The sequence below is a fragment of the Dendropsophus ebraccatus genome, chromosome 8 (genome assembly GCF_027789765.1).
Source record: "Dendropsophus ebraccatus isolate aDenEbr1 chromosome 8, aDenEbr1.pat, whole genome shotgun sequence".
Classification (NCBI taxonomy): domain Eukaryota; kingdom Metazoa; phylum Chordata; class Amphibia; order Anura; family Hylidae; genus Dendropsophus; species Dendropsophus ebraccatus.
Genome location: NC_091461.1, coordinates 103,313,560 through 103,327,790, shown reverse-complemented (window position 1 = coordinate 103,327,790; position 14,231 = coordinate 103,313,560). Strand labels below are relative to the sequence as shown.

The window sequence follows — 14,231 nt, the reverse complement described above, 5'->3', positions numbered from 1 at the left end:
TTTCACTCCCACCTTGAATGTTTACATTTGGACAGAGTTCTCCTTTAACTTACATTAATTCCTCCTCCATCACCTGCCATTCCAATGGTGTCTATGGGCGGAGATACAGCTGATCAGACAGGAGGTTATAACAGGATGATGGGGGTGTTCCTACCATCACATATTGGGGCTCTGATCCTCGTCTCCTCTGATCTCTTCCTACAGCTGCTGCCGATTCTACGGGAACCATTTCCTCTACTACAGGATATACAGAACTTCAAATTCACGTAAGTGACGGAGACCAAGAAGTGTCAGTATATACTTGTATACAGGTAAATAAGCATAACTCTTCAGACATAGCTACCAACATGGCTGTATGTAGAAAAATAAATGCAGCACTGCAAAATCTGAAAACTGGTCATGCCAGCAGTGTACCCCTCTGGGACCAAGAAGCAGGCCGCTATACTCCAACAAAAACACTGCAGCACTGGATTAATTTCAAAAGGCAAAGGTGTTTATTTACTCAGGGAAAACGCAAAGTTTCAACCCCCCGTTGGAGTCTTTCTCAAGCAGTGCAATGCATGGTAACAACGATGCTCTGCAGTGTTTGTTCACATTCCCCCTGCCCATAAGCGTTAAATCCTTCGGTTACTCTGACTGATGACATAAACAGTGGGATAGAATGGGAATCCATTCATAAAAATACGCAGAAGGCAGTGTTCCACAGCGCCAATAAAATGTGTGCACTTAGGTAATTAACCCCCACTCTCCTGGAACATTTTTCAATGTCATTGGGAGGTACATCAATTAACATGGGCTAATGGGCCCACACATACCAACATCGGCAGTCAGTCCAGGTGTCTCCAACCCACTGTGATTTCCAATGGGGCCCTGTCCAGATTCGTGCATTCCTTATGGCTAAAAATGTACAACAAAAACCGCATCAATATCGCTTTAAATCTGAACAAGCTCCAATGCAATAATCACAAAAAAGTCAAAAATAAAAAATAAGACTGTTAGATGTTCGGCCTCCATCTCATTCTTGTAAGTGTCTCCTCCCCCTCCATGGACATAGGGTCCATTTACACAGAAAGATTATCTGACAGATTATCTGACAAAGATTTGAAGCCAAAGCCAGAAACAGACTTTAAACAGAGATCAGGTCATAAAGGAAAGCCTGAGATTTCTCCTCTTTTCAAATCGATTCCTGGTTTTGGCTTCAAATCTTTGGCAGATAATCTCTCAGATAATCTTTTTGTGTAAATGGACCCTTATGCTCCGTTTACACGGAACGATTATCGTGCGAATTTGCACGATAATGATCGTATTTGAACGATAATCGTACGTGTAAACGCAGCGAACGATCGAACGATGAGCGAGAAATCGTTCATTTTGATCTTTGAACATGTTCTTAAATCGTCATTCGCAAAAAAGTTTGCAGATCGTTCCGTGTAAACAGTCGTTCACTGATTTTACTTATGTGCGAGATAGGCTTAAGCGATCGCAAAACGATCGCAAAATGATTTTTCCGTACGATATATCGTTCCGTCTAAACGCTGATCGTTATTAAAAAAAAATCGTTACCTCGAAATCGTTAATCGAACGATTGGGCGAATTATCGCTCCATATAAATGCAGCATTAGGCTTGAGTATTACTAGAAACGATGAATGAAAGAAAATATATTAGCGATATCAATCAGGTAATCAGTATAATCCACGTGTCAATGCCACTTCAGCTTCCATGACAGGAGACTCAAAGAAATATATGTCAATATAGTAAGGGGTGTTCATACTCATCTACAGTACCTTGGAAAGTCTACATTTACTCCTTCAGGTTTAAGGATGCCCATTTTGTGGATCCATGCTAGTTCTCTTCCTTTTAGTATCGCTAATATATCGCCACTTCTCTGAGGTGCACTGATTGGTCCCTGTGATGTCTCCTCACGGTGGTGACTGACATAGAGTAGGCTTTCCTTATCCTGTACTCCTGTCGCTCTGCTGTGATACACAATACTCTGGATACTCCACACATCTGACCTGACTACTTGATCTTTCCTGCAGGAATGGTTCTGTTGTGTCCTCCATGGATCTAGTCTACCCAGAAGGTACCAATGCCAATGACTCCAGAACAGTGGTTGATGAATTCTATAAGCGAGTGAGAAGTGCCGACCCACCAGACTCCATTGATGGTTTACAGCTTGATCCTTTCAGCATTCAGTCTAGAGGTGAGTCTACACTGGGATTATTTTGGATTAAATTTCCGGCATATGTAGACCCCTAAAGTAAAACAGACCCCTGACCAGACTCTGCAGGCCATCACCCTGCGCATTCCTGCAGATTGTAGTCCTCTCTATTTTGGAGAGCCGATGTAGACAAAATCCTGACACTGGGACTGGCATCAAGATGCCCTCTGCAGTGGTACCCAAGAGGGATGAGAACTATGGAACCAGGAGAGGTAAGTATTAAAGTGTAGCTTTTATTTCAGGATACTTTTCCTATATGTACACGAGCAGTATGACTATTTCTGGCCATTATATAACTTTTATTTGGCATTTCCCCCTATGGGCTTCAATTCTTTGTCGGCTTTCCCTGAGCTCAGCTGCTTAAAGGATAAAGACTGGTCTCTATTGTGGCTTTCATGCACTACTTATATAAAGAAGCAGAATCTCCTGTTTTTGTATGTGTCTGCAGTAAACCCTCAGAACATGCAGTATCCTGGAAGACATTATAGAGCAGTACTAAGCAGTGAAAACTGTAAATCCAACACTTTCTGTCAGGCAAGCCTAAGTTTGTGTCTCTTCCTTTTCTGCTCCCGTTCAATCATCCTCCTGCTATTCCCTTCTCTATATACCTCCATAGGCAACATAGCCCAATATCATTGACGCTGGAAACCTGTCCTAACTTTGCTAAAGTATTTTCCTTGTATAAAATCCTCCAAAAAAAAACTGCTTAAAAAACCTCTTCTATTTCTATTATGTTATTCTGTTTTATCTTTTTGTTTCTTTTTATTTTTTTAGGAGGGGGGGGGGTGCGTTTTCCCACCGATCTGTGCATAAAAACCCTCAAGTATAGTCAAGTATAGATTAGATTTGTTTTTGAGCTAAAACAGCACTGTTTACAGACAAATGAAGCATTTCCTAAAATGAATAGGAGTTGGTTTTGAAGTGAAAAAAAACAGTTTTGGATTAAAAAAAAAAAATGACACTGATTTTGTCCATGCCCTTAGTGATTAGAAGATTAGAAGTCAGGGGGGAGGAGGAGGAATATGGGTGTGTAAATAGAGAAGTGTGTAGAGCCAGACAACATCCACATATACTGTATATTTCACTGAGCACACGTATGAAAATAGTCCAGGATGTGATTCGTGGAGTTATTAGTATGGAGGAGTCTACAGCTAATGAATGGTATTGAACAATACTTGAAGCTTATTAATGTTTATTTTCCAATTTATGTAGATGAAGGAATAACCACCCCGGCTCCGACCACAGTGCAAACAACTACTCCATTACCAACAACCACCAGAGCTTCAACTGCAGCCACAGTGTCTGCAACTACAGGAACAGGGACCACAGTAACTACAGCAGGGCCTGCAACTACAGGAACAGGGACTACAGTAACTACAGCAGAGGCTACAACTACAGGGACAGGGTCTACAGCAACCACAGGGACAGGGTTTAATGTAACAACAGGACCAGGTTCTGCAGCAACTACAGGGACAGGTTCTACTGTAACTACTGGAACAGGGCCTACTGTAACTACAGGAACAGGGACTACAGTAACTAGAGGGACAGGGTCTACAGCAACCACAGGGACAGGGTCTACAGCAACTACAGGGACAGGGCCTACAGTAACTACAGGAACAGGGTCTACTGTATCTACAGGGACAGGGTCTGCAGCAACCACAGGGACAGGGTCTACAGCAACTACAGGGACAGGGACTACTGTAACTACAGAGACAGAGTCTACAGCTACTACAGAAACAGGTTCTACTGTAACCACAGGGACAGGGTCTACTGTAACTGCAGAGACAGGGTCTACAGTAACTACAGGCACAGGGTCTACAGCAACTACCGGCACAGGGTCTACTGTATCTACAGGGACAGGGTCTACAGCAACCACAGGGACTGGGTCTACAGCAACTATAGAGACAGGGTCTACTGTAACTACAGGGACGGGGTCTACAGCGAATACAGGGACAGGGTCTACACTAACTGCAGGAACAGGGTCTACAGTAACTACAGGGACAGGGTCTACGTTGACTACAATAGCAGGGTCTACTGTATCTACAGCAGGATTTACAAGTACTGGGACAGGGTCTACAGCAACTACGGGAACAGGGTCTACAGAAACAACAGGGACTGGGCCTACAGTAACTACAGGGACAGGGTCTACAGTAACTACAGGGACAGGGCCTACCGTAACTACAGGATCAGGGTCTACAGAAACAACAGGGACAGAGCTTACAGTAACTACAGGGACAGGGTCTACAGAAACAACAGGGACAGGACCTACAGTAACTACAGGGACAGGGCCTACAGTAACTACAGGATCAGGGCCTACAGAAACAACAGGGACAGAGCTTACAGTAACTACAGGGACAGGGTCTACAGAAACAACAGGGACAGGACCTACAGTAACTACAGGGACAGGGCCTACAGTAACTACAGGATCAGGGCCTACAGAAACAACAGGGACAGAGCTTACAGTAACTACAGGGACAGGGTCTACAGAAACAACAGGGTCAGAGCTTACAGTAACTACAGGGACAGGGTCTACAGAAACAACAGGGACAGGACCTACAGTAACTACAGAAGTACCTGTGACTATGGAGACAGCACCTACAGGGCCTCCTCCACCAACCCAATCCTCTATCAGAAATGCTACAAACACAGTTCCGCTAACATTCAGAATTGTGAACAGAACTTTCACTGAGAGTCTTGAGAACCCATCTTCTTCAGAATATAAGACACTGTCCTCCGAAATAAGAAGCAAGGTGAGTGATAATGACTCATTCTCTATGTAGATGTTTATAGTCTATTATTTCATAGTGCAGCCCATACACATTTAGTGGATGTCAGATATATGGCCGACCATGTTCTCATGTCTGATCCTCTCCAGGATAGGTATGGAAATCTTATCTAGAGCAACAGTGTTTTCTATACCAGTCTGAGTAAATGAGATGGCCAGAGTGATTGTGCAAAATTTATGTGGATTTTTACCTTTTGGACAGTGAAAATATAAATGAGCTATACTTACCCATTACCGTGCCCTCACAGCGCAGCGTCACCAGCCCGCTCTCTGCCCTGAGTCTTCTGTTTTCCCCAGCTTCCTGTATTGTCTCAACCTGGCATGAACCACCCACTCAGCCAGTTAGTGACTGTGGAGGTGTCCTGCCTTCAGGGCCGCCATTAGGAATTTCCAGGCCCCAAACACTTTGAGTGTTTGGGCCCTGCATTAACAAAAAATCCGGGAGGTATCTTTGACAAATGTCCCTGGTGCGGCGTGCAGACGCAGCTGCCTATGAAGAGTTGGGTCGCTTTGGATGGCTTATGTCCCACACCAGATCAGTTCCATGCACAAGCCTTATATAAAATAAAAACACGGTAACCCAATCTCCCAGCAGCATCTGTGTCTGAACACCACCCAGGAGACATCAACTCTGTAAGAGGTACCCTTTAAAGTGTACCTGTCATTTTAAAGAACTTTTGACATGTCATAGAGACATGTCAGATTTGATCGGACCAGGTCCGAGTGTTCAGACCCATACAGATCGGGAGAAGACCGCTCTGTGTAAGAAAAAAAGAGACACCATAGACTTACATTATGAGGCTGACTCTTTTTTTTTTCAAACACAGAGGGAGGAGCAGTCGTGCCTCACCTCTGTTTTCCCCCGGCTCGTTCTCCCGATCACACTCCGGGACCGGTCAAAACTTTTGACATGTCTCTATGACTGTATGACATGTCAAAAGTTTTTTAAAACAACAGTGACACTTTAAGGCCATGCCGAAGAATAAAAATACAACTACTCCAAAAACTGCTCAGCTTGTAACCCTAAGGGCTTATTCCTATGCTCCATGCACGGTCCGTAAATATGCACATTTTCAAACTAATACATGATGCCAGTATTTACAGAGTGTAAACATAGGAATAAGTCATTCTTTCATGTACGTTCAATGGCCCTGTGCTGGCAATATATACACAGTGGTGCCTTAGATTATAAGCATAATTGGTTCCGGGACCGCACTTGTAATCCAAACCACTCTAAAACCATAGGAAATCATAGAAATGCAGGTAATTGGTTCCACACCCCAAAAATGATTTTATATTCTGAATGACATGTAAAACAAATGAAACAAATATTTAGAAATAGTCAAATATGTGATATTATAAGTTACTGTACAGTATAGCAATCAGCGTATGGAGTATAATGTATAGTAACTGCATAACCCTCATAACACAGCAGCAGTTTGTAGATAGAGGATGGAACTGCAGATCCCCATAATTCAGTAGTGTAGTACAACAGGCTAGAATAGAGAAGCAGGGCTGCTGCCAGAGGTCTGTGTGGTCACATGACAGCAATTGGGGAGGGGTGTGTGTTCAGCATGGACCAATCAGGAAGTGAGAATCACAGAGCTGTGCAGAAGGACAGTGACAGAAACTTTTCTATACAGCAGTGTTAATAGCTGAGTGTGAGTGCAGGCAGATTTTAGCAGCAGTGTGTATGGCTGAGTGTAAGTGTAGGCACATTATAGCAGGAATAGAGAGGATGAGAATCACAAGGGCTGACAGAGACTGCAGGGAGCAAGAAAGAATTAGCAGAACAGATGTGAGCACATGAATTCAGTACTCTCTGTCAGAGGAGAAGGGGGTTACAGCTATGAATAGATTACCTTCACAGTCCTGTCCCCTGATGTAAGCCCAGCCCAGCCTGAAGTGGATCTGGCATTATTTGGAAGGTGAGGGAGACTTCCTGGGTAAGAGTACAGTGCTGCAGTCCCCGCTATGCAGACCATGCAGCTCCCCCCCTCCCCCCCTCCACATTCCCCCTCCCACCCAGTCCAGGGAGCTCTTAAACCAAAGCAATGCTCTTAAACCAAGTTACAATTTTGAAAAACTGGGGGTTCTTCTTGCAAAAAGCTCTCAATCCAAGTCTCTCTTAAACCAAGGTAACACTGTATATCCCAATTCTTAAAGGGAACCAATAACTGGAAAAATAGCTGTTTAGCTATACATACATTGTTATAAAGTCCCCACATGGTTTCCGAACATATAATTGACCACTATCATCTTCCCTCACAGCCCCCGAAAAAACAACTTTGAAAATGTCCTACATCATATGTAAATTACCCGTATGTAGTCATGTGGGGGGTCCGCGGTGATGAAGTAGTCATGGCTCACACAAACAAATCTTCTCTATTCACACCTGTAATTTCCAGAGTGCCGACGTCATCGCTGGGTAAACTAACAGACTGACAAAATATCCGGGCTTACTATGAAGATATGACCCCATTAAAATAACACATATACATCATATACACACACAACACACAATGTATATATTACATACAGTCACACAAAAAAGATATATACACGTATGTACATTATATATCTACATCCATTCTAGCTTTTCTGCTGCCTGAGGCAAAAATTAAAATGAGGTTCTGCAGCAGCTGTGGTGTATTATAAGGTTCTGCAGCTGATGCAGTGTAATATGAGGTTCTGCGGCAGCTGAGGTGTATTATGAGATTCTCCAGCAGCTGTGGTGTATTATGAGGTTCTGCAGCAGCTGTGGTGTATTATGTAGGTAAGCAGTGCTACACAGACATGGTGATACACATAAAACAGCTGTGTGCTCCATTAATATTTTTTATGTTCTACACCCACCCTAAATGTTTACATTTGGCCAGAGTTCTCCTTTAATTTATATTAATTCCTCCTCCTTCACCTGCCATGCCAGTATCTTCTATGGGTGGAGATAGACCTGATCAGACAGGAGGCTATAACACAGGATGATGGGGGTGTTCCTACCATCACATATTGGGGCTCTGATCCTTGTCTCCTCTGATCTCTTCCTACAGCTGCTGCCATTTCTACGGGTACCATTTCCTTCACTAGAGGATATACAGAACTTTACATTCAAGTAAGTGACAGAGACCGAGAAGTGTCAGTATATACTTGTATACAGGTGAATAAGCAGGTGACCAGACATAACTCTCCAGACATTGCCACCAACATGGCTGACTGTGAGTATAACTTACTATCCTAAATTACAGGAGAATGCAGCTCTGTAGTAGAAACTGCTGATGTAACTAGTAAAACACTATAAATACTGAGAAATAAGAATATTCATGGGAATATGGCTGGTTTATCATGGGAGGGTGAAGGTTCCTGTGATGTCTCCTCACGGTGGTGACTGACATAGAGGAGGGTTTCCTCATCCTATAAACCTGCCTATCTACTTTAATACACAATACTCTGGATACTCCACACTTCTGACCTGACTATTGGTTCCTGCAGGAACGGTTCTGTAGTGTCCTCCATGGATCTAGTCTACCCAGAAGGTTCCAATGCCACCGACTCCAGAACACTGGTTGATGAATTCTATAAGCGTGTGAGAAGTGCCGACTCACCGGACGCAGTTGATGGTTTATTGCTTGATCCTTTCAGTATTCAGTCTAGAGGTGAGTCTACACTTAGATTATTTTGTATTAAATTTCAGGGAACTATAGACCCCTAAAGTAAAACAGACCCCTGACCAGACTCTGCAGACCATCATCTCTCTGCATTCCTGCCGCTTGCAGTTCTCTTCATTTTGGGGAGCCACCATAGAGAAAATCCTGGTGCTTTTTTCCACCGATCCGTGCACAAAAACCCTATTGAGTATAGATTATACATGTTTTTGGGCCTAAACAGCACTGCTTAGAGGCAGAAGGCAGAACCTCAGCAGAGAGCATCACTCCAGGTGAGTTTTCTTCCTATTGTAAAGAATGGGAGGTGGGTTTCAAGTGAAAACAGCACAGTTTTAGATACAATAAATGGACACTGATTTTGTCGTAGTTTCACATGCCCCTGCTGATCTCAACAAAGCAAAGCGCTCCGTTTGATCAGCACTCTGCTTATCATGCCACCTGGCTGACTGTAAATTTCATTGGGTACAAGTGTTAAAAGTCCAGGATGTGATTCATGGTGGTATTAGTGTGGATGAGTCAACAGATAATAAATGGTATCGAACAATAATTGAAGCTTATTAATGTTTATTTTCCAATTTATGTAGCTGAAGGAATAACCACCACGGCTCCAACCACAGTGCAAACTACCACTCCATTACCAACAACCACTACAGCTTCAACAGCAACTACAGTGTCTGCAACTACAGAAACAGGGACCACAGTAACTACAGCAGGGTCTGCAACTACAGGAACAGGGTCTACAGCAACTACCGGGACAGGGTCTACAGCAACCACAGGGACAGGGTCTACAGCAACTACAGGGACAGGGCCTACAGTAACTACAGGAACAGGGTCTACTGTATCTACAGGGACAGGGTCTGCGGCAACCACAGGGACAGGGTCTACAGCAACTACAGGGACAGGGACTACTGTAACTACAGAGACAGAGTCTACAGCTACTACAGAAACAGGTTCTACTGTAACCACAGGGACAGGGTCTACTGTAACTGCAGAGACAGGGTCTACAGTAACTACAGGCACAGGGTCTACAGCAACTACCGGCACAGGGTCTACTGTATCTACAGGGACAGGGTCTACAGCAACCACAGGGACTGGGTCTACAGCAACTATAGAGACAGGGTCTACAGTAACTACAGCAGGGTCTACTAGTAAAGGGACAGGGCCTACTAAAACTACAGAGATAGGGTCTACAGCAACTACAGAGACAGGGTCTACTGTAACTATAGGGACGGGGTCTACAGCGAATACAGGGACAGGGTCTACACTAACTGCAGGAACAGGGTCTACAGTAACTACAGGGACAGGGTCTACGTTGACTACAATAGCAGGGTCTACTGTATCTACAGCAGGATTTACAAGTACTGGGACAGGGTCTACAGCAACTACGGGAACAGGGTCTACAGAAACAACAGGGACTGGGTCTACAGAAACAACAGGGACAGGACCTACAGTAACTACAGAAGTACCTGTGACTATGGAGACAGCACCTACAGGGCCTCCTCCACCAACCCAATCCTCTATCAGAAATGCTACAAACACAGTTCCGCTAACATTCAGAATTGTGAACAGAACTTTCACTGAGAGTCTTGAGAACCCATCTTCTTCAGAATATAAGACACTGTCCTCCGAAATAAGAAGCAAGGTGAGTGATAATGACTCATTCTCTATGTAGATGTTTATAGTCTATTATTTCATAGTGCAGCCCATACACATTTAGTGGATGTCAGATATATGGCCGACCATGTTCTCATGTCTGATCCTCTCCAGGATAGGTATGGAAATCTTATCTAGAGCAACAGTGTTTTCTATACCAGTCTGAGTAAATGAGATGGCCAGAGTGATTGTGCAAAATTTATGTGGATTTTTACCTTTTGGACAGTGAAAATATAAATGAGCTATACTTACCCATTACCGTGCCCTCACAGCGCAGCGTCACCAGCCCGCTCTCTGCCCTGAGTCTTCTGTTTTCCCCAGCTTCCTGTATTGTCTCAACCTGGCATGAACCACCCACTCAGCCAGTTAGTGACTGTGGAGGTGTCCTGCCTTCAGGGCCGCCATTAGGAATTTCCAGGCCCCAAACACTCAAAGTGTTTGGGCCCTGCATTAACAAAAAATCCGGGAGGTATCTTTGACAAATGTCCCTGGTGCGGCGTGCAGACGCAGCTGCCTATGAAGAGTTGGGTCGCTTTGGATGGCTTATGTCCCACACCAGATCAGTTCCATGCACAAGCCTTATATAAAATAAAAACACGGTAACCCAATCTCCCAGCAGCATCTGTGTCTGAACACCACCCAGGAGACATCAACTCTGTAAGAGGTACCCTTTAAAGTGTACCTGTCATTTTAAAGAACTTTTGACATGTCATAGAGACATGTCAGATTTGATCGGACCAGGTCCGAGTGTTCAGACCCATACAGATCGGGAGAAGACCGCTCTGTGTAAGAAAAAAAGAGACACCATAGACTTACATTATGAGGCTGACTCTTTTTTTTTCAAACACAGAGGGAGGAGCAGTCGTGCCTCACCTCTGTTTTCCCCCGGCTCGTTCTCCCGATCACACTCCGGGACCGGTCAAAACTTTTGACATGTCTCTATGACTGTATGACATGTCAAAAGTTTTTTAAAACAACAGTGACACTTTAAGGCCATGCCGAAGAATAAAAATACAACTACTCCAAAAACTGCTCAGCTTGTAACCCTAAGGGCTTATTCCTATGCTCCATGCACGGTCCGTAAATATGCACATTTTCAAAGTAATACATGATGCCAGTATTTACAGAGTGTAAACATAGGAATAAGTCATTCTTTCATGTACGTTCAATGGCCCTGTGCTGGCAATATATACACAGTGGTGCCTTAGATTACAAGCATAATTGGTTCCGGGACCGCGCTTGTAATCCAAACCACTCTAAAACCATAGGAAATCATAGAAATGCAGGTAATTGGTTCCACACCCCAAAAATGATTTTATATTCTGAATGACATGTAAAACAAATGAAACAAATATTTAGAAATAGTCGAATATGTGATATTATAAGTTACTGTACAGTATAGCAATCAGCGTATGTAGTATAATGTATAGTAACTGCATAACCCTCATAACACAGCAGCAGTTTGTAGATACAGGATGGAACTGCAGATCCCCATAATGCAGTAGTGTAGTACAACAGGCTAAAATAGAGAAGCAGGGCTGCTGCCAGAGGTCTGTGTGGTCACATGACAGCAATTGGGGAGGGGTGTGTGTTCAGCATGGATCAATCAGGAAGTGAGAACCACAGAGCTATGCAGAAGGACAGTGACAGAAACTTTTCTATACAGCAGTGTTAATAGCTGAGTGTGAGTGCAGGCAGATTTTAGCAGCAGTGTGTATGGCTGAGTGTAAGTGTAGGCACATTATAGCAGGAATAGAGAGGATGAGAATCACAAGGGCTGACAGAGACTGCAGGGAGCAAGAAAGAATTAGCAGAACAGATGTGAGCACATGAATTCAGTACTCTCTGTCAGAGGAGAAGGGGGTTACAGCTATGAATAGATTACCTTCACAGTCCTGTCCCCTGATGTAAGCCCAGCCCAGCCTGAAGTGGATCTGGCATTATTTGGAAAGTGAGGGAGACTTCCTGGGTCAGAGTACAGTGCTGCAGTCCCAGCTATGCAGACCATGCCCCTCCCCCTCCCCCCCCCTCCACATTCCCCCTCCCACCCAGTCCAGGGAGCTCTTAAACCAAAGCAATGCTCTTAAACCAGGTTACAATTTTGAAAAACTGTGAGTTCTTCTTGCAAAAAGCTCTCAATCCAAGTCTCTCTTAAACCAAGGTAACACTGTATATCCCAATTCTTAAAGGGAACCAATAACTGGAAAAATAGCTGTTTAGCTATACATACATTGTTATAAAGTCCCCACATGGTTTCCAAACATATAATTGACCGCTATCATCTTCCCTCACAGCCCCCGAAAAAACAACTTTGAAAATGTCCTACATCATATGTAAATTACCCGTATGTAGTCATGTGGGGGGTCCGCGGTGATGAAGTAGTCATGGCTCACACAAACAAATCTTCTCTATTCACACCTGTAATTTCCAGAGTGCCGACGTCATCGCTGGGTAAACTAACAGACTGACAAAATATCCGGGCTTACTATGAAGATATGACCCCATTAAAATAACACATATACATCATATACACACACAACACACACTGTATATATTACATACAGTCACACAAAAAAGATATATACACGTATGTACATTATATATCTACATCCATTCTAGCTTTTCTGCTGCCTGAGGCAAAAATTAAAATGAGGTTCTGCAGCAGCTGTGGTGTATTATAAGGTTCTGCAGCAGCTGTGGTTTATTATAAGGTTCTGCAGCTGATGCAGTGTAATATTAGGTTCTGCGGCAGCTGATGCAGTGTAATATGAGGTTCTGCGGCAGCTGAGGTGTATTATGAGGTTCTCCAGCAGCTGTGGTGTATTATGAGGTTCTGCAGCAGCTGTGGTGTATTATGTAGGTAAGCAGTGCTACACAGACATGGTGATACACATAAAACATCATAATACACCTCAGCTGCTGCAGAACCTCATCATACACCTTAGCTCTAGAACCCAATAATACAACTTAGCTGTTTCAGAACCTCAAAATATACACCTCAGCTGCTTTAGAACCCAATCAGACACCTCAGCTGCTACTGAACCTCATAATACACAATTCATCTGCTGCAGAACTTTATAATATACACCTCATCTGCTGCAGAACTTCATAATACACACCTCATCTGCTGCAGAACCCAATCATACACCTTTGCTGCTGCAGAACCTTATAATACACCTCATCTGCTGCAGAACCCAGTTAAATAACACAGATGCTGCAGAACCTCATTATACACCTCAGTCGCTGCAGAACCTTATTATACACTACAGCTACTGCAGAACCTCATCATACACCTTACTTTATAAAGAAACAGACTTCATCATTTAGCTGTAATTGTTGTACCACATGTTCCAGCATATAGCACGATAGCACGGAGGGGCTGAGAGCTGGATCCAGATATCCAGAGCTGTGTGCTCCATTACTATTTTTTATGTTGTACACCAACCCTAAATGTTTACATATGGCCAGAGTTCTCTTTTAATTTATATTAATTCCTCCTCCTTCACCTGCCATCCCAGTATGTTCTATGGGTGGAGATAGACCTGATCAGACAGGAGGCTATAACCCAGGATGATGGGGGTGTTCCTACCATCACATATTGGGGCTCTGATCCTTGTCTCTTCTGATCTCTTCCTGCAGCTGCTGCCATTTCTACGGGAACCATTTCCTTCACTAGAGGATATACAGAACTTTACATTCAAGTAAGTGACAGAGACCGAGAAGTGTCAGTATATACTTGTATACAGGTGAATAAGCAGGTGACCAGACATAACTCTCCAGACATAGCCACCAACATGGCTGACTGTGAGTATAACTTACTATCCTAAATTACAGGAGAATGCAGCTCTGTAGTAGAAACTGCTGATGTAACTAGTAAAACACTATAAATACTGAGAAATAAGAATATTC

At 43.6% G+C, this 14,231-nt stretch overlaps 1 protein-coding gene across 1 annotated transcript in view; it reads left to right on the top strand.

Moving 5' to 3' along the window:
- Positions 1 to 14,231, top strand: part of LOC138799738 (pneumococcal serine-rich repeat protein-like) — a 39,211-nt gene that overhangs the window by 12,747 nt on the left and 12,233 nt on the right. Inside the window, exons 8-14 of the mRNA XM_069981297.1 lie at positions 205 to 266; positions 2,041 to 2,204; positions 3,435 to 4,972; positions 8,058 to 8,119; positions 8,497 to 8,660; positions 9,254 to 10,311; positions 13,962 to 14,023. Of these exons, the coding sequence (XP_069837398.1) occupies positions 205 to 266; positions 2,041 to 2,204; positions 3,435 to 4,972; positions 8,058 to 8,119; positions 8,497 to 8,660; positions 9,254 to 10,311; positions 13,962 to 14,023 (3,110 nt within the window). The remainder of the gene's footprint in view (positions 1 to 204; positions 267 to 2,040; positions 2,205 to 3,434; positions 4,973 to 8,057; positions 8,120 to 8,496; positions 8,661 to 9,253; positions 10,312 to 13,961; positions 14,024 to 14,231) is intronic.